Source organism: Ceratotherium simum, chromosome 12 (assembly GCF_057802395.1).
Source record: "Ceratotherium simum simum isolate JZ-2026a chromosome 12, ASM5780239v1, whole genome shotgun sequence".
NCBI classification, from domain to species: domain Eukaryota; kingdom Metazoa; phylum Chordata; class Mammalia; order Perissodactyla; family Rhinocerotidae; genus Ceratotherium; species Ceratotherium simum.
Window position 1 is genome coordinate 33665554 of NC_141911.1, and position 21771 is coordinate 33687324.

Consider the following 21771-nt stretch of genomic DNA (forward strand, 5'->3'; position numbering starts at 1 on the left):
CTTTACCACATGAAATTCAAGCACAGTACTGCCCAAAGTCATGAAATATACTCTGAATGAGACACTAAGGGTCCATCAGACTAATAACCACTGCTGGTTTGTGAATCACCTGCATCAATACTGAATGAGTTGTTTATTTAAAACATAAAATGTCCTCAATCCCACCTTGACCACTGAATCAGACTCTTGGATGGTGGGTTCTAGGACTCTGTGATTCTTGCACTTCTCAATGAGCATTTGGGAACCACTGGTCTGGACCAAGCCCCTAATTATGCAGGTCGGGTCTCTGAGACTCAGACTAATTAAGAGACTTCCATGTGGTTCCACAGTGAGTTTACTGGTGAAACCTGGGCCCCTGATTACAGTTCGGTGCTCTTTCTACTCTTCTTCACTACCTGCATTCTCTAATTACCTGAAATGAAATACCACTTTCATGGGGAACTTTCAAGTTTGCATTTGCAGCTTTGTCCAAACGTTAAATTTTGTTTCTCTTGATCCTGTCTGAATTTGGAATGTTTTTTCTATCCCTTTCAATATATTCCTATATACTTTTACCATAAAAGACCAGAGGAAGATGCTTTTTTCTTTTCTAGGACAACTACATTCAGAATAGGAATAAAATAATTATTATCAGAATTATCCAACACTTTTGCAGATAAAGAAACTAAGGCCTGCAGAGGTTAAATTGTAACCTAATTAGTGGCAGTGTCTCCTCCAAAAGTTTGGTTTCCTGATCCCCAATTCAATGCTCTTTCCACTATTCCTCACTAAAGCCTGGTGTGAGTTATTGTTATTTTGTTTTAATATAGTCATTAACTGCAAGGTTTTCAAGTTAATACATACTTCTTTTGCTGCTAAACTATGTATGTATACAAAATTTGGAACCAGTCTTGGAACCAGACTAAGCAAGCAAGTCCTAGTGATGTCATCAAATATAAAAAATAGAAATACTCTTTAGAGAGAGTTTTGAGATAGCATTGGTGCAATATTTCCTGACTCTTTGGGGATTCATTCTTTTATTCAACAAATATTTATTGAGCACCTGTCAAGTTCTTGGTCCTACTTTGGATCTGGGATACAATGGTGAACAGAACAGACAAAAAACCCTTTTTCGTAGAGCTTACATTCCACTCAGGAGGGGAATGAGGTCTGTGGATTTGGAACTGGTTTTAAATTTTAGAAAGGGTTGCCCAGAGAAGGTCTCAGAGAAGGAAGTAGGGAAGCAAGCCATGTGAATATCTAGGGAAAGAATGTTCCAGGGAACAGCAAGTGAAAAGGCTCTGAAGCAGAGCATGCTTGGCGTGTTTGAGGCACAGGAAAAGTGTCTATGGCTAAAGCACAGTAAACAAGAAGGAAAAGAATTAGGAACCTTGTAGACCAACCTGAAGACTTTGGTTCTTACTGTGAGTGAAGTGGGAAGCCACTAGAGGGTTTTAAACAGAAGAGAGTGACTTGTAACAGTATTACTCTGACTACTTTATAGAGAATAGAATGAGGAGGGCAAAGGTTGGAAGCTGGGAGACGGGGTAAGGGGTTATGGGACTAATCCAGGTGACAGATAATAGCTTAGAACAGTGTAGTAATGGTCAGATTCTGGATATATTTTGAAATTTAAGACCTTAAAATTCATTGATGCCTCAGAACCATCTGACCATGAGAGTGAGGGAGTCAGGGAAGACTCCACAGTTTTGGGCCTGAGCTACTAATAGAATAGAGTTACATTTTACTGAGATAGGGGGGATTGTGGACATGCATATTTGAAAAGAAAGATCATGGACATGTTAAGTTTCTATTACATATCCAAGAATACGTGTTGAGTAAGCAATTTTATAGACAGGTCTGGAGTTCGGGAAGAAACGCAGGCTGGAGAGAAGAAAGCTACCTATATGGTCCAGACCTTTGTTGGAACCATCTAAGAGATGTGGTTTTAAGTAATTAGACTGTTGACTGTGTATGGTCAGTGGAAGCAGTCTCATTTAATATGTAGTTTACAGCTTACGTTACTAATCTTTGTCAGTGGTATACTTTTCAATAAAATGTCATAAGGTAACATCTGCTGAATGAATATATGCATAATTTAAATTGAGAGAGAATTTTATTTGTTAAATGATATAGTGTTTAAAACGAAATAAAAATATTATTTAAAGTCTTAGAAACATTTTGTTACAAGGCATAATTTTTGTCATGGACTTTGCCTTAAATATAGAAATTTCTGACACAGTTTCTAATGTTTACCTAAGATCTGAGTTATTTATTTATCTTCTGTTCTGGCTTTTTTCATTCTACACCCTATCCTCTAAAATCCTTGATAAAGGATATTTTTTCCATCTATTAGCAGTTATATACCATGTATTGGTATTGTTTTTCTATTCCTTTTTAAAAACAGTAATAATATATTAACTAAAAAAAAAGAAAACATTAAACATGTATAGTATCTTACCTTAAATTAGAAATATTCATAGTAGCTATTAATGTAATTAATATGTAAGTTATATAGATTTGTAATATGTTGAAAAGTTTTTCACTATCTTTTTACTGTAGAAGATTATATAGGATATCTTTATATTAAAATTCAACTATAAACACTTCCAAAAATATTTTTAAAGTAGGTATTCATATATACAAAGGAGATTAAGAAGTTTACATTAAAGTTATTCTGCTATCAAGTGACTTAATTAAAGCTGCATTTTAATCAAGTCAACATAGTTATCCATCACCCAAAATGGGCATGTCCTTATAGTAGTGTCCATGAATCCTTATACCGTAGATGGAGAGGAACAACATATTATAAAAACCTACCTAAAATATTGTGAGGAATGTAAATCAATAAATCAAAGTTTATAGTATTGATACTAAACGACCAGAGATGAATGGAGATTGATCAGTGTAAGTTTTGTCAAAGAGGTAAGTTTTGAACCAGGATTTGAAGCTATATGAAGGAAACTGAACAAAACAATTAAACTTTAAATATACTGCTTTTATTTGGTCATGTGTGTGCATATACATGTATATGAGTATTTTTAATTTTTATATGTAAATCCTCACCCTAACCAAAAAGAATTCAAGGTGAGTACTCGAGAATGTTCTGGGTATGTGTATGTATAGAAGTAAAAGGAAAGGACACAACTTATGTGTTAAGGACAAGTCTGTGTTTCCTCTTATTTGATGGTAAAATGGGGATTCCCCAGTTTTTGTGATGATTAAATGAGAAAAGGTTTGTGACAAGGGCTATGGAAGTACTAGTGAAATGTTTGATAGTATTACCATAATCTACACTTTATGATAGGAAAGGAGATGAAGTTCCTTGTAGATTCTAAAGGGATAAATACTTCAAGAGATACTTTAAAAAGTATTCTAAATAAGGCTTCCTGTATCCTCCGCATATCTCAGTTTTCAATTATCTATTTCACATATTACAAAATCCAGGTTCCTAGTTTGAGCAAGAAATGGAATGTCAAAATCTAGATCTTTCTAGCTCCAAACCTCACCTATTGTTCTCTCTTCACCCATTTCCAAAACGGACATAATAATTCACAGAGGTACTTAAATCAGCCTGCTCAAGGATATTCTTTCACTTAAGTATTACAAGGTTATTTAAATGTTTTACATGATTATTGTGAGGGGAAATTCTAACATTTTAAATTACTCACATGGCTTTTCTGTGCAGGAGTTCCTCACTGGAAGAAAAAAAATTTTTTTTAAATAATCCCCTAGTGTAGTTTAAAAGAGCTCATGTTTTTGAAGTGTAATTATGTGTTTTTGTTTTTCCATAATGTACTTTATTTCTTACCCTCTTTTAGTCTTTGTTCATCTTCTAATTTTGCTACTAAGTCAGCTACTATTTTCTATTGTTTGCTATTTTTTACCTGAAATTATTTTCACATAACAAATCAAAGCCCTTTTAATTTGTGGAAGACTCTCGTCAGATGTACAGTATATCCAGTTATTAATTTTTCTCTAAATGATGCTGCCAATCTCCTAACTCTCAGATGAGTACCTTATTAAAACCGTCAAGTTTTATGGTGCCCACTAGAAAGAATGTAGAGAAAGGAAAATCATCTGTCAAAATTCCCTATTTACACGGTAACCCAAATTGATGTTTCTGAATAAAATTTTGGTTTCTCCAAAATTCAACCAGTATCTTGGTGGTAGACGAGCATGTAACAATTATAATAATGTAATGCAAAAATATTTTTCTATCAAAACCATGACATTTTTAAAAGGTTTTACAAAATAAAGGTAGCTAGTAAACTTGATGAGACTAAAGGATTATCAGTTCAATGCCTTCTGGAGAAAATGTCAGCCACCTTTTATGTTGTGTGTAGATGTGGATTTTCCTTTATGATTTTATAATTTGGGACATCTATTAAAATAATAAAATTTCTAATTCCTCTTTGATAGAGCTGGAGTGGACCAGAGAAATTGCTTGCTTTAGATGAACTTATTGATAGTTGTGAACCAACCCAAGTAAAACATATGATGCAAGTGATAGAACCTCAGTTTCAACGAGACTTCATTTCCTTGCTCCCTAAAGAGGTAAGGATTATCAGTTATATTCTTCATTGAATGCTATTTGAAAATATAACTCAACAGCTACCACCTTTAAACAATGTCATGCTAATTATGGTGTTCAGTATTGTCAGTTTAACGCTGTTAATTAGTGTTGAAGAGGGCTGTAAATGATAAGCTGCCGTGACTTATTAGTATAATTTTCAGATTAAAGTGTACTTATGGACTAAGTGACTTCTTTCCACCACTGGAATAAATCATATATGAGAGTAAGCTGTTGAGTTTCATTAATTTGATTGTGTCTTTACCAAGATTTTTCCCCAAGTTGTTTGAAGCCCAACCTTGAGTTGTCTTCGTATGTTCGTTATAGTAGTAGATTTTTTTTGTTATGATTTTATTAAAAATAATATTTTTTTCTTATTTTGCTCTTTGTTTATCCTAAGTTCCTTAGAAACTATAGTTTTATGATTCTGTTGAATTGTATTTCTCTGTTACTTACATTGTATAATTATTTTGAAATATAATGAATTTCACCTATATGTCTTTTTCTGTTAATCATCTCCCTTCTTGCCCCCATCACACACACACATACATAATCACAGATTTCCCGTACCAATTACATTCTGATAACATTTCTCTTGGAATTATTTATGCCCATTTGTTTTTATATCTTTATATAAAATAAAAGATCTATGATTTTTTAATCATAGGTTGATTATGATTATATGGGCATTCTTGACTGTATAAGTGAGGCATAGTTTAGATATAGTTCTTTTATTGATGTTATAGGCTTCATAGTTTCATTTTTGTCAGCAAACAAAAATAATATAACATTAATCAATGTTACTGTGATTTATATTTTCACAAATTATATATATGCCACTAATTATATGTGAGCTAAGACAACAATATAAAATACTAATATACCATTGCAAATGATTCTGAAATTTCAAATTTGAAGAGAAAAGAAAAGGAGTTGATTTTTTTTAAGATAACCATTCTAAGTATCCTAAGAGTATTAAAGATAGTTCCAATAATAATTTCACATTGAATATGAATGAAATAGTTTCATAATATTTAATGTGTAAAATTAAGCATAAATCCGGGAAAAAGCAAAGTGAAAAAAACATCTTTTTCTTGAAATGTTTCTTCTTTGGAATGATTTTTAAAAATGACATTGTCCCAGAAAAAATTTTTTATTCTTGCTGGCTCATTCTAAAACCAAACCCTTTGAATAGATTTGGCTTATGAAAGTGACATAAGCTCTCTTTGCTTTCAGAAAGACATTAATAGTAGGAAGCACTTTTATAAGCATTTGACTGAAAGTGAATTTATTCGCCTTTGATATATTCTTTATAGTTTCCCTGGTAGTCTCCTTATTTTAGAGGGTAGTATTTTTATTAAAATATGGACTTTTCTAGTTTAGTTTGTCCCCTTATCTCTAAGAATGGTGTTTTGTTTTGTTGTTGCTTTATTTAGATTTCCACAGTAACTTCTTAACATGCAAAAATGTGACTTAAAATTAGAAAAATATGAAAATATTTTTAAGAATCTAAGAATTGATCACAGATTATCTATAACAGGGTAAATGCAGTCAAGATTTTCTTGGATTAAGTATTCTTTTAAAGATTGCCTGAGGAAAAAGAAGTGAGGCTAGATAGGAGAATGAGAGTGAGCCCTGGCTTAGCATATCATCTATATTTTCCCTGTTTTTAACTACTAGAAAAAAAGTTCCCTGTTTTGAAAAATTCTTTATTTTATATATGGAGAAATAATGGTATAGATCTAAGTCCTTAAGGAAACTAACATTATCTTATCGGAGACTAAGTACTATCATTATTTAAAACGTTATTACCTTCATGTCAGGAAATGGACTTATAATAATTTTCTTATAACTCCTTTCAACAGATCTCAAAGCTCTTTACCAACATTTACTTATTAATCTCAAAAACCTTGACAAAAATCTCACTAGCCTCACTTGGGAGGCTTGTGATAAACAGCATTATCCTTATTTTGTAAGTAAATACCAAGAAACGCATAGTGATATAGTAGATGATCTAGAATGAAACCTAAATTCTTAACATAGGATCAGTCAACATCTTCTTTATTCTTTTTCCTTTCATGGGTTCAGTCCACTGAAATATAGCAATTCTAAGAAAGTATTAGCTGTCTTTTAAGTATAATATGGTAATCTTTTATTTAAGTTATAGAGAAAAACAAAAATAGCAACTCTTACTGAAATGACAAGTTCAGGCAAGGAAAAGGTAATTATCCAAAGTAGAATTTCAATTTAAGAGCTTCTGTCTGGTGGAAGTAGTCCATAGGAAGAATTACTATTCTAGATTTTACCTTTAAGACAAATTAATAGAAAATTGCATTAGCTAGACCGTTTGACTTGGCTGCAAGAAGACTATAACCCCTACTGTGGTGTTGTAGAGACGTAGTTTGGGACAATGCCCACTCTCCATCCCCTATAAGGAACCCCACGTGACAAAATCTTGCTTCCTTTGAGGAACTGATATACTTCCCCATGATACACACTAAGAATTGTATAACTAATTGCTATGCCCTTTTGCTTGGCAATTTAATTAAAAAACCATGTAAGATATTGTTGCCAGCATATTTGTGTTCTACTTTTTCTCTGGTTTAAACCTTCTGTTCTGATTTATATTTTTCCTGGTTCTGATTTTCTTATTCATATTTTTGTATTTTGCTGTGTGTATTTTCTATAATACTTAGATGTTTTGATGGTCTAGACAAACATTTAATAAGTTGAAGTTCATGATTTGACTTAGGGCCTTTGCTATTTTAAAGGAAAGTGTGCCAGTTACCTATGGAGTTAGCACTTCAACTTTCTTTGGCACCTGAGTGTCTCTTTACATTTTTCTTTAATGCATGCAGACACTGGATTAGATCTCTTAATCATCGGTAATGAAGGAAATTTTACCTGTTGATTTTGGGATGTACCTTTGAAATCTAGGCTGCTCTGGATTTGTTTTCTAGCCTTTAAGATCTATTGAATGTTTCTGTAGATTACCTGATTTCTACTTTAGCTGGATAACTAGAACAAAGAATAGACTTTTTCATATGACTGTTCTAAATATCTTGGGCATTAAATAGCATCTCTTTTCCGCAAATATAACTTTGTGTCTGATAATTTCTATGTTAAATATTAATTTCACATAGAAGATTAATAGTATAGTATTATCACATTACTATTATACTAACACTAAGCAAACTTGCCCAGGCTTTGATCGATTGATAATTTTAAAATTAAGTGGTTTATCAAGTATCCATTAAAAAAATACTATGTTGACATATATATGTATATATATATTTATATATCTGTGTGTATATACACACTTATACATAGATTGTTGAATATACTTATGCTTTTTTATTTTAAATGACTCAGTTTCTATATATGTTCCTGAATGGCCTTCTCTGATAGACCAAAAATAATTATTCCACCAAAAGTTTTTTGCTGTCATTTGTCAATAGTAGTATTACATTGAATACTGGCTGGTTGGAGAACTTTCTGTGAAGAATGTTCCCAATAGATATGTGATTAATGATGAACTCTATATATACAAAGTCATTGGGAAATTATAATTTATATCATGTAATTCCTATTTAGAATCAAAATATAATACAAATTGTGCTTTTACTCCCTATATGACCCTTGGTCCTTTAAATGATAGTTTGTTTTAATCCTTGTAATTTAATTTATATGAAAACTAAATTTTATTGCCCTGTTTAGATCATTCTTGTCCTAATATCATAATTTAAATGTTTATGTGATTTGTGAGGCTAATTGAATAAGCATACTCAGAAGCTATCATTCCCCTTTTTCTTCTCTTTCCTCTTCTTTTATTTGAATTGACTTTACACATTGAAAAAAATTGATGATTTGCAAGTATTGAAAACAAAATTTTAAAATCAATGATATACCAAAGAGCTAGCTCAAATATACGACTTTGGCCCATCAAGAAAATCCCCATATGCAGTGCAAAGTAATTAGAACCCAATTACTTTTCTGTGTCTACAGAGTGGTTTAATGATTGTCCCCTTTCAGTCATTTACAGTAAAGGGTATAAATGTTTGAAAAGTTCATCATTGTGATAATAAATACTTTGATGTGATAAAGCACTATTAATTATATCTAACTATCAGAAGTATGATCTGAAATCATACTACACAGAATATACAGAAATCTCATTTCTTATCTTAAGTCCTGTCTTCAGTGAATTTACATTGTAGTGAGGAGAGAAAAAGACAAAATTTAAAGAACTAATAAAGTAAATAAATAAATAGTAGAATATTGAGTTGAGTTGAGGCTCACAGAGCAAAGATAAGAGCAGAGGCAGAGAGGTTTAATAAGTATTCCTTAAAGAGGTGAGGAATTAGTGGAGTGAAGTTCATAAAAACCAATAGAGTGTTTGGGTTTTTAAAATCTCGTATATGTTTGTTAAGATTGAATATTAGAAGGTACTACCTTTCATAATTTTAGACGTTAGAATGTAGAATTATATTACATTTATCTATAGGTATTTCATCCTGAAGACAATAATTAATTTATTGTTTTTATAAAAAATTTTTTTACAATATGGGTATACTATGCTTTTTCTTTTTATAGCTGGCACTTTATGTGCTTTCATTCCTGGAACCCAAAGACCTGCTACAAGCAGCTCAGACGTGTCGCTACTGGAGAATTTTGGCTGAAGATAACCTTCTCTGGAGAGAGAAATGCAAAGAAGAGGGTAAGGTTCAAAATCACATAGGGAAAGTGTTTGTGTTTTGAAAAAGCAAAGTGATTCTGAAAACAAATAGAAAACATAAAAATAAAAAGTAGTCTTATATGTAAGTAGAATAAAGTGGGAGATAAATGAAAAAAGAAAACTTTGACAGCCTAGCAAAGAATCGAGAATGAGTCTTCACTTACATTCACCTACTTATGTAAAATCCACAGGTTGTTCCACACATTCAAATGAGCCAAATCTTGCAGCTAATCCCTTTATTGAGTACCATAACTAATAGCAAATATATCTGATTTGCTTCCAAGTCTGTAGTAGAATTAATAAACCATGAAAAAGTCAAGATGAGGAAACCCAAAAATTTTATTAGCAATTAAATGTTCAAATATTCCATTTTCTCTTCATTTCTTCCACAAATATTTATTGAACACCTCCTATGAGCTAGACATTCTTAAATGCTGGAGACATAGTAGTGAACTTCCATTTTCTTCCTGTCATCGAGCTTATGTTCTTGAAACCTGTTAAAAAAAAAAAATCCCCTTTCTTAGCTGAGGAGTGGGTATCATCCATATTAATTTAAGAAAGGACATTTTTTTTCCCAGCAGACATCTAGAAAAATAATATTTATTTTTATTTTTTTAGTTTTATTTATTTATTTATTTATTTATTTATTTATTTATTTATTTGTGAGGAAGCTCAGCCCTGAGCTAACATCTGTGCCAATCCTCCTCTTTTTGCAGAGGAAGACTGGCCCTGGGCTAACATCTGTGCCCATCTTCCTCCACTTTATATGGCACGCTGCCACAACGTGGCCTGACAAGCGGTGCATTGGTGCACGCCCGGAATCCGAACCTGGGCCGCCAGCAGTGGGGCACGCGCACTTAACTGCTACACCACGGGGCTGGCCCCAAGAAAAATAATATGTGTTTTTAAATATGTAAAAATATTATATGCCTCTGAAAAGCAAAATTTTTGAGAAAGAATCGTAGAGCATGAGACAGATACTCCATAGGTTATCCTATCCTTCCTGGAGATTATAGTTGAGTAGGGAGCACTGGTGGTTATTAAAGTTTGGAGGTGAAGATCCAGGATACTTGGTTTCTAATCCTGCCTCTCCCCTGTCTATGGCTTGGACTAATCAAGGAAACCTTTTCATCTCAAGTGTCTGTATACATAAAGTGGGATTACTCATCCCTGCCTTATCTTCTCTCATAGGATCATTATTATGACTTTTTAAAAAGTTGTGGTAACATATACGTAATGTGGAATTTATCATTTTAACCATTTTTAAGTGTACAGTTCAGTTGCATTGATTACATTCACATTGTTGTGCAACCCTACCCTCCATCTCCAGAACTTCTTTATCTTCCCCAACTGAAACGCCATACTCATTTAACAATAACTCCCTATTGCTCCTCCCTGCAGCCCTTGGCAACCACCATTCTGTTTTCTGTCTCTGTGAATTTGACTACTCTAGGTAGTTCATATAAGTACAATCATGTGGTATTTGTCTTTTTGTGACTGGCGTATTTCACCTGGCATAATGTCTTCAAGGATAACTTCAAGGTTATCCATGTGGTAGCATGTGTCAGAATTTTCTTCTTTTTTAAGGCTGAATAATATTCTACTGTATGTATATACCACATTTTGTTTATCCATTCATCCGTTGATGGACACTTGGGTTGCTTCCACTTTTTGGCTATTATGAATAATGCTGCTATGAATATGGTTTACAAATATCTGTTCAAGTCCCTGCTTTCGATTCTTTTGGTTGTCCCAGAAGTGGAATTGCTGGATCATATGGTAATTATGTGTTTAATTTTTTTGAAGAACCACCATACTATTTTCCATAGCAGCTACACCACTTTATATTCCCACAAGCGTTGCACAAGGGTTCCGATTTCTGCACATCCTCGCCAACATTTCATAGAATCATTTTGAGAAAGAAATGAAATAATATAAAAACATATCATATAAAACTTTATATTATTATTTTGTAATAACAAGTGTTAGAAATTGGACAATGGTCCTGCATTTTGGTGGTTTTGAGCATAGGGGAAAATGAGATACATTATAAAATGTGTAATTGTTATTATTAGTGAAGGCAGTTATACTCTTTAACTGTTTAAAACTTTAGGTATTGATGAACCATTGCACATCAAGAGAAGAAAAGTCATAAAACCAGGTTTCATACACAGTCCGTGGAAAAGTGCATACATCAGACAGCACAGAATTGATACTAACTGGAGGCGAGGAGAACTCAAATCTCCTAAGGTAACTGAACTCTTGCACAATGGAACAGAAACCATTAATCAGTGTTAATACCTAATGTACTCTTTCACTTCTTGGCAAGCAGTGTAACTTGACACCTATCTCCTGTAGAGAGAAAATATATTTTAAAATGACTGAAAGTGTAACTGACAATATTCCTCTACAGTCAAGCGTTGTGTAATGACATTTCAGTCAATGACAGACCACATATACAACGGTGGTTCCGTAAGATTAGTACCATATAGCCTAGGCGTGTGGTAGGCTATACCATCTAGGTTTGTATAAGTGCACTCTATGATGTTCGCACGACAAAATTGCCAAACGACACGTTTCTCAGAACATATCCCTGTCATTAAGCAGCACATGACTGTATTGCTAATTTCTATAGTCTGACAACTAATTGAACTTGAATAAAAGATGAGTTGAATTGCATGTTGTTCTATCTTATGTAAATGAAAATTTCTGGATATCCTGTTGAATTTTGTGTCATATACAGTCTACCTAAGAATTTGCTCCCTCTCTGACCACATAGTTCAAACATGTGTTTTTGAGGAGTGCCCATGTTTTTTTTTTTGGTGGCATTTGTGTGTTTTATTTTTATAAATTTAAGCCTCATTTTGATTTTCTGTCTTATAACATTTCAAGTATATAAAGATTCACAAAAGTGCTTGAAATTCTTAGATAGATAAATATTTTTTGTTTTTGCTAAGAAAGATTCACCCTGAGCTAACATCCATTGCCCATCTTCCTCTTTTTTTGCTTCAGGAAGATTAGCCCTGAGCTAACATGTGTGCCAGTCTTCCTCTATTTTGTATGTGGGTTGCTCCCACAGTCTGGCTGACGAGTGGTGTAGGTTCACCCCCGGGAACCAAACCCACAAACCTGGGCCACCAAAGCAGAGCACAGCAAACTCAACCAGTAGGCCACAGGGTATATTTTTACAACTGGAAAAAGGCAATTTGGGGAGACACCGTTGTATTAAAATGCATACATTATGACAGGCTTTTTTTGTTTTAAGTTGAGAAAGTTGATAATTATTGTTACTTTTGTCTCTCTAGTTAGTAGGTCCTTTTGTTTTTGTGTGTCAAAATTGCAAAACTTAGATGCGTATTCTTTTGGTTTGAACAGATAAAAGAGATGATTATAGAATGTTTAATACTTGATTGATCAGCCAAGAAAGGTGATGCTTCATATTATATATAAATTTTAATTCTAGAAGTAGACTACAGATTACTGTTCCTATTTATGACTTTATCTTTCTTTTCACGAGTATTTTTAAAAAAACATGATCTAATAACCTATTTCTAATCTGCATCTATCTTGTAGGTGTTGAAAGGACATGATGATCATGTGATCACATGCTTACAGTTTTGTGGTAACCGAATAGTTAGTGGTTCTGATGACAACACTTTAAAAGTTTGGTCAGCAGTCACAGGCAAAGTAAGTTTACTTCTTTCTACACTTCACGAAGTCACCATTTTGTGTATATCTTTGTAAGGATCAACCAGTGAAAGGAAAACAAAGATTTCTTTTGACCCTAGCTTATTTCGATAGCAAATATCAGAGCTTCTAATTTAACTTTTTCCTTGGCATGAAAAGGATGTTTCTCACGAGATGGATATCATTAGTTTATTCTTCATTTAAATAGTTTGTCTATCTTTGTGATTTAGCTATTTTAAGATTTTCAGATGTGCTTTATCTTCTTCTTGGTTTAATTTTTCCCACCTTTATTAACCATCTAAGTTATATCTCCTTTCTTTTTAATCTTTTTCAAAAATACGATTGAGGGATATTTGTTTTACCTTGTAAGAGACTTCGTTGATAACCCACCTATAATTTAGAATTTAAATAAATCATGTTAATTTAAACTTATATCAAGCCTTGTGAGGTAGAAGTTAAGCACACTAGGTATTTAAATAGGAATTTGAAGAAAAAAGCAGTCCAAGCAATCAGTTTCACTGCATACAATATTATACTTGGATGTTTCTCTAGTGAATACTTATTTTTAATTTGTCCAGTGGAGAATATTTTTATGAATTAAGTAATTGACCACCTGAAAAATAATAAAATATGGGGAAAAAAGTCGTATGTCTTTTAAAATGTCTTATAGCATGTTGATTCTTGGGCAAGAATCTTCTAAATATTCCAAATCAGATGTTAAAATTTTTGAAAGCAGCTTTATATTTCCATAGTATAATATTAGTTTTGGATTTATTTCAGGGTTTTAGTGTCTGTCTTTACTTGTCTAGAAGTACCTTGCCTAGCTCCTAACTACTGCCTTGGGGCAGATTCAGATGAGATGTGGTATGTGGCCACACCCAACACTGTTGGCATTCTTTCATTGAGTCCATTCCCATGGAAGAAATCAAGTTGCAATTTTAGTATTTTTCATCAAAGAGGCTAGGCTGGAGCTGTCATACTCTAAAGAGAAATGTTTGCTTTCTACATAACTGTTCCTCAATTGTGTGTGCGTATATAGTATGTAATGCTACTGAATAAACAAAGCAATAAATAGTGATGGGATTATATTATATTGATGTGAAAGATTATTTTCTGATATTCCAAACAATCAAGTTGAGTAAATAATTTTACTCCAAATTTTAATGAGCTACTGAAATGTTATTTAAATCATTTTCCTTTCTACCCAAAAGTAATCATCTTAAGTGTTTTTCTAGTGTCTGAGGACATTAGTGGGACACACAGGTGGAGTATGGTCATCACAGATGAGAGACAATATCATCATTAGTGGATCTACAGATCGAACTCTCAAAGTATGGAATGCGGAGACTGGAGAATGTATACACACCTTATACGGGCATACTTCCACCGTACGTTGTATGCATCTCCATGAAAAAAGGTAAGAGAAAATCCTGTAGTGGTTGGGGATTATTCCTCTGTTACTTGTGAATTTGGGGCCTTTTGTGTAAAGTTCAGCTTGTATAATACTGTGTCTAACAGAGAGTGATAATGTGCTCTTCAATTAGACTTTAATTATTAGGCTTTAGATGTTTCTATACTAGGAAAGCAGTAGTGTATTGGCTTAAAATTGGAGGGTTTTCTTTAAATTTCCTTCCTCACTCAATAGTGTTATTGGCTTCCTGCTTGAAACTCTCTACTCTCTAATCTTGAAGGACACCTTACTTTATTGTTCTACATCTTTTATGACTCATCATCTTCAAAAAATTATTTTTTCTTTTTTTTGATATTCATATTTCTGCTAGTGGGACAAATTCAGTTATTCAGGCTTCAAGCCTCTGAGTCTTTCCTTACCCACCCACCCTACCCCGACTCTATCATATCCCCTATATCTAGGCAAAAGCTGAAGCCTGTGGGTTTTAGTTTATTCTCTCATTACCTGCCACCTGAACTATTGACATAGCTTTCAGATTTGGTCTTCTCAGCTTTTACACAGCTGACAGAGAGCCCTCTTCTAATTATGATAGTATCACTGCCCTTTGGGAGCCTTCTGTTGCCTACTGAATTAAGGAAGAAATCCTCAATCCAGTTTTCAAAATGGTTTCAGCCAAACGAGACTGCTTACCTTTTTCTTCTCAGTGCATTTGCTCTTGCTTTTATGCCCTCCTACGAAGCCCTGCTATTGAAGTCCTTTCTGTCTTCTATTGGTGTGTCTTCATGGTACCCCTGTTAAACAAATGTGATTTCTACTTCATTTGTCAAAAAAGATCTCTCTGAAGGGTCCTTAGAGTGAATCCACTCCAGTCTTTATCTTTAATTCTGTCCATAGCATCTTGTCTATTAAGAATCATTACCTTAAGCAGATGTCACACTAGGTTTGTAATATGTGAAGAAAGGTACCTTTTCATCTGTAATTTGAATCTACTTTGAATACCGTGTTCTGCGATTAAAATTTGGGGGATTGGTATCAAGAGACCTTGCATTTCAATTTCCATTATGTTCCGATTTAAATCTCTCAATTCTTCCATTTTCTGCTCTTCCAAATGTGGGAACTTTCTTTATCTCTTAGGAATGACATGAAGATACCCCAGTTTTCTACTCTTCTTTGTAATCCAAAAATGATTACAGTACAGTATTTGTATCACTCTGGTCTTCAGAAGAGTATAACTTTAATAATGTTGGGCCAAATTTGTAAGGGTTTTCTATTGCCTCTACATGTGTATCTTCTAAAATCTGTGTATCTTAATGCCCCCCCAGCCTACTGAATATTTACAAATATAAACATAAGCAGCCTTTATTTGAAGACCTGTCTGCAACTGGTTAATTTTACCAGAATATATGATGTAAAGCACATATCTTTAGCTGTTTAAATTCCAAATACTGATTTGTTTTGTTGAATAACCTTTATTGAATTTTTTCCCTAATCACAAAGGGAATATGTATTCAAAAGTAAAATTTGGGGAAATGGCAGAAAGAATAAAGAAGAAAATTTAAATTTTTTCAAAATAGTACCACCCTGAGTTTCCCCATTAACATTTTATAATGTTAATTTTTATAACCACTGACTTTATATTTCATGTTTTGTCATATTATTAAAAATTCTGATACATTTTTTTTCTGTTTTCCCCCTCTACAGAGTTGTTAGCGGTTCTCGAGATGCCACTCTTAGGGTTTGGGATATTGAGACAGGCCAGTGTTTACATGTTTTGATGGGTCATGTAGCAGCTGTCCGCTGTGTTCAATATGATGGCAGGAGGGTTGTTAGTGGAGCATATGATTTTATGGTGAAGGTGTGGGATCCAGAGACTGAGACCTGTCTACACACGTTGCAGGGGCATACTAATAGAGTCTATTCATTACAGGTAAGAGATCATATCTCCCCTATCCCTTAGATGCTGTACTGATGAATCATAAGATTGTTTTGCTCAGATAATCACTGTCAAATTGCTGATCCAGTACAGTCCAAAAAAGGCAAATCAAATTATCCTGCTGTTTACATATACTTTAAAATTGGCATGAAGAAAGCGTAAATTTTGAAATTATTTAAGTGATTTGTTTCAATTTTTCTGTGATCCATTTTCCCTCTAAAATACAAATAGTTGTCTTGGAACCTGAGACTTCAGAGCCCTAAGTTTTGCTATGTTAATTAATGGGTAGATAGTCTCATAGGAGAATAACCTGCATTTTAATAAACTCTTTAGCAGAGGATTAATTTGGCCAAAAGCTGCCCCTTTGCCTTGATAGCTGGAAGTTGATGGACCATGTAATTGTGATTCCATCCCCCTTCAAAGTGGAAGTGGAGCTTTTCTACATAAAGCTACCTTACCGTCACAGGGCTACTGATTTGTAGTCATAAAAAACTAAATTTGACTAGACTGATTTTTTTTTTTTTGTTTACATTTGAAGCTGAGATCCTTGAATAGATTGCCATATTTTGAGATAAATAACTAGATTAATAGCAAGTTTAGAAAACGGGTCTTCTTTGGGGCCGGCCCCGTGGTGTAGCGATTAAGTGCTGCTGGCGGGCCAGGTTCGGATCCCGGGCGCGCACCGAGGCACTGCTCTGCAGGCCATGCTGTGGTGGTGTCCCATATAAAGTGGAGGAAGATGGGCACAAATGTTAGCCCAGGGCCTTCCTCAGCAAAAAGAGGAGGATTGGCATGGATGTTAGCTCAGGGCTGATCTTCCTCACAAAAAAAAAGAAAACGGGTCTTCTTTCATTTTCTGAAAGATAGCATTTTCAATACAAAAATATTTTCTATTACTTATATAGGTTATTTACCAGTTACCGCCCATTAGTGATCAGCAACTTAGTATATCGTCCCAGTGCTGACAGTTCTGTTCTTGGGGGTATTTCTTAATTGATGGAATAGTGTCTATGTCATGGAATATTGATATATAATACAGATGTCTGTTAACTTAGAAAAAGTTATGAATTTGGAGGACAGGGAACTGGCTGAAGTTGTTTTTATGTTTTATGATATGCTCAGAACCTTAATGAATATAATATTCTCATTTAAATAAACTGTTAGATTGAGAAAAAAGGTAGCAATATAATTATAGATCTTCTGGGAATTGATAGATATTTATTGACTTTTGGTATAGCTGGGAAGCTGAAGAAGAGGTGCTATATAGCTTACTTTCATCATCAAAAATGCCACCTCTTCTAATTCCAGACATAATTATCTGTTGACACATTTCCTGATTAGCATTAGGTTCTTGTAAATGAAATTTTTATTTTACATACAATTTTTAATGGAACTTTTAAATATCATGAAAGTTATCTCTAGTCCTTTTCATGTCTTAGGTGTTGATAAGCACACCCTTTATCACAAGCAATGTTAATAGTTTCAACTTCCTATTGGAAAGTAAAACTCAAGTGGCAATCCTTATTGAATCATCCATGATATGTAGCTACTAAGTGTGGCCAGATGATCTGAAAATAATTTTTCATTTGAGGTGTTTTGTTTTCTTTTTAATTGTTTCTACATCTAGTTTGAAGCCACTGGCCATCAAAAAATAGTATTTCTTTTTTTTGTTTGTTGCGGCAACATTGGTTTATAACATTGTATAAATTTCAGGTGTACATCATTATACTTCTATTTCTGCCAAAAAAAAATAGTTATTTCTGATAGAAACTTCTGAGAACACGTACTGTAGAGTTGCTTGATTACATGTACTTTATCCTAGTACCTCATTGTGTTCTTGGCATTACCCATTTCCCGTGCTCTACTCCTCTCCCCCATTAGGATTAAGATCAATAAAGAATATCTACACTTGTAATCTAATAAACTGTGTCTGTTCTAGTTTGATGGCATCCATGTGGTGAGTGGATCTCTTGATACATCAATCCGAGTTTGGGATGTAGAGACAGGGAATTGTATTCACACGTTAACAGGACACCAGTCGTTAACAAGTGGAATGGAACTCAAAGACAATATTCTTGTCTCTGGGAATGCAGATTCTACAGTTAAAATCTGGGATATCAAAACAGGACAGTGTTTACAGACATTGCAAGGTAAGTATTGGCTACCCACCTTTCGTTGTGTTCGTTAAAACTGAGATTGTTAGTTAAAAGAGAAATATGGAGCTTTTGCGTCACAAAAAGAATTAACTTCATACAAAATGAAAATGCTTATTTTGGATAAGTTTGTGAGCATTTCCACTCTGAGTTGACAGAACTAGGCTACCCTTGAGAAAGTATGTTGAATTGTGTTTTTAATATAAAATTGTTTAATCACTTCTTGCTGTGCAGTTAACTCTACCTAACCTTAAAGAACAATATGAAGAAAGATCTTGGCTATATCACAGAAGCAACACACTCATTTTATTTTTTTTGAGTGATCATTTTATTTTGAATTTGTAGTCCAATTTTAAATTAAAGAGCTACCTTACTGAAAAAAATCCAAAAGCATCTCTAATCTCATAGAAAACTGCTTTGGCCTCAACTTATACCCTTAACCATCTCCTTAACTAGGATGGGAAGGAATAATAGTGCCCACCAAAATAGAGAAAGAAATGTGTGAAAGCCACTAATATAAGTTGAGGCACAACAGTGTTAACTTCTTACATCATAATGTGTGCCTGGTAGCTAACCAAGCTTTCTGGGACAAAACTCTTGAAAATTATGTTTCAGTTACAAATAGCTACCAGATTTTCTTACATCCCTGCTGATCCTAAAATACTCAGAACACGGTTTCTAAATATGCAGCATTTTAAATATTTCATTTATTGTGTGTTCTAATGTAGAAGTCTACAAATTACAATGGAACTAACCCATAGCCATGGTTTCCAACCAGTAATTAAGTTCCTCTGGTTTTGCCTAGGTCCCAACAAGCATCAGAGCGCTGTGACCTGTTTACAGTTCAACAAGAACTTTGTAATTACCAGCTCAGATGACGGAACTGTAAAACTATGGGACTTGAAAACGGGTGAATTTATTCGAAACCTAGTCACATTGGAAAGTGGGGGGAGTGGGGGAGTTGTGTGGCGGATCAGAGCCTCAAACACAAAGCTGGTGTGTGCAGTTGGGAGTCGGAATGGGACTGAAGAAACCAAGCTGCTGGTGCTGGACTTTGATGTGGACATGAAGTGAAGAGCAGAAAAGATGAATTTTGTCTAAATGTGTAGACGATATACTCCCTGCCCTTCCCCCTGCAGAAAAAGAAAAAAAAAGAAAAAAAGAAAAAAGAAAAGAAAAAGAAAAAAAATCCCTTGTTCTCAGTGGTGCAGGATGTTGGCTTGGGGCAACAGAGTGAAAAGACCTACAGACTAGGAAGGAAAAGAGGAAGAGATGACAAACCGTAACTGACAAGAGAGGCGTCCGCTGTCTCATCACATAAAAGGCTTCACTTTTGACTGAGGGCAGCTTTGCAAAATGAGACTTTCTAAATCAAACCAGGTGCAATTATTTCTTTATTTTTTTCTCCAGTGGTCATTGGGCAGTGTTAATGCTGAAACATCGTTACAGATTCTGCTAGCCTGTTCTTTTACCACTGAGACCTAGAAAGGAGCTGCAATAACATCAAAACAAGTACTGGTTGACTTTCTAATTAGAGAGCATCTGCAACAAAAAGTCATTTTTCTGGAGTGGAAAAGCTAAAAAAAGAAAAATTACTGTGAATTGTTTTTGTACAGTTATCATGAAAAGCTTTTTTTTTTTTTTTTTTGCCAACCATTGCCAATGTCAATCAATCACAGTATTAGCCTCTGTTAATCTATTTACTGTCGCTTCCACATACACTCTTCAATGCATATGTTGCTCAAAGGTGGCAAGTTGTCCTGGGTTCTGTGAGTCCTGAGATGGATTTAATTCTTGATGCTGGTGCTAGAAGTAGGTCTTCAAATATGGGATTGTTGTCCCACCCCTGTACTGTACTCCTAGTGGCCAAACTTATTTATGCTGCTAAATGAAAGAAAGAAAAAAGCAAATTATTTTTTTTTATTTTTTTTCTGCTGTGACGTTTTAGTCCCAGACTGAATTCCAAATTTGCTCTAGTTTGGTTACGGAAAAAAGACTTTTTGCCACTGAAACTTAAACCATCTGTGCCTCTAAGAGGCTGAGAATGGGAGAGTTTCAGATAATAAAGAGTGAAGTTTGCCTGCAAGTAAAGAATTGAGAGTGTGTGCAAAGCTTATTTTCTTTTATCTGGGCAAAAATTAAAACACATTCCTTGGAACAGAGCTGTTGCTGCCTGTTCTGTGGAGAAACTTTTCTTTTTGAGGGCTGTGGTGAATGGATGAAAGTACATAATGAAACTGACAAAATATTTTAAAAATATATAAAACACAAAATTAAAGTAAAGTTGCTGGTCAGTCTTAGTGTTCTACAGTATTTGGGAAAACAACTGTTACAGTTTTATTGCTCTGAGTAACTGACAAAGCAGAAACGATTCAGTTTTTGTAGTAAAGGCGTCACATGCAAACAAACGAGATGAATGAAAGTCAATGGTTTGCCTCATTCTCCAAGAGCCACAACTCAAGCTGAACTGTGAAAGTGGTTTAACACTGTATCCTAGGCGATCTTTTTTTCCTCCTCTTGTTTATTTTTTTTGTTTGTTTTATTTATAGTCTGATTTAAAACAATCAGATTCAAGTTGGTTAATTTTAGTTATGTAACAACCTGACATGATGGAGGAAAACAACCTTTAAAGGGATTGTGTCTATGGTTTGATTCACTTAGAAATTTTATTTTCTTATAACTTAAGTGCAATAAAATGTGTTTTTTCATGTTAGTATGCCTGTTTCTTCCACGGAGGTAATAATACTTCATTATAAATATTTATGGTTTGTCGCTAATATTTAAAATAGCAAAGTCTTGGTTTCTTTGCATTCCCCATGGTGTGACAGGAATCAGTACTTCTGGGTCTGTTTTAAACAGCTAAAGTAAGAATGATGTGTCACAAATGCAAATTTTATTTATCTCCTTAGACCATAAAGGAAGACACTCCATTGTGCTTATCTCTGCATTACATTGCGATGTATAAATATGAAATCTGGGTCCCTCAAAGAGTTACAAAACTTTTATGATACTTAGAACTAGAATTTCTATAAAAAGTTCATTTTTAAAATTTGACCACATATTGAGAACATACCAGGAACCGTCTATGCATTATCTCTGAAGCTCCCACCATCCCTGAGAAGTAGGTACTATTATCTTCATTTTACAGATGAGGGCAAAACTGCAGCTCAGGCTGCTTAGGTGATTTGTCAGACGTCAGATAACTAGCCAAGTACCAGGATTCAAACCTATGCCCTTTAAGAAGAAAAACCTAGGATTTTGACAAGCTAAAGCAAGGTTTTGGAAAAAATAAGTCATTTT

At 34.0% G+C, this 21771-nt stretch overlaps 1 protein-coding gene across 5 annotated transcripts in view; it reads left to right on the top strand.

Moving 5' to 3' along the window:
• FBXW7 (F-box and WD repeat domain containing 7) overlaps window positions 1-21184 on the top strand; it is a 228190-nt gene extending 207006 nt beyond the window's left edge. For all 5 annotated transcript variants that reach the window (XM_014780212.2, XM_087437536.1, XM_087437537.1 and 2 more), the window contains 8 exons: window positions 4402-4536; window positions 9146-9269; window positions 11401-11537; window positions 12861-12974; window positions 14210-14391; window positions 16087-16312; window positions 18258-18468; window positions 19277-21184. In XM_014780212.2, the coding sequence (XP_014635698.1) occupies window positions 4402-4536; window positions 9146-9269; window positions 11401-11537; window positions 12861-12974; window positions 14210-14391; window positions 16087-16312; window positions 18258-18468; window positions 19277-19545 (1398 nt within the window). In that variant the 3' untranslated portion in view covers window positions 19546-21184. The remainder of the gene's footprint in view (window positions 1-4401; window positions 4537-9145; window positions 9270-11400; window positions 11538-12860; window positions 12975-14209; window positions 14392-16086; window positions 16313-18257; window positions 18469-19276) is intronic.
• The last annotated feature ends 587 nt before the right edge of the window (window positions 21185-21771 follow it).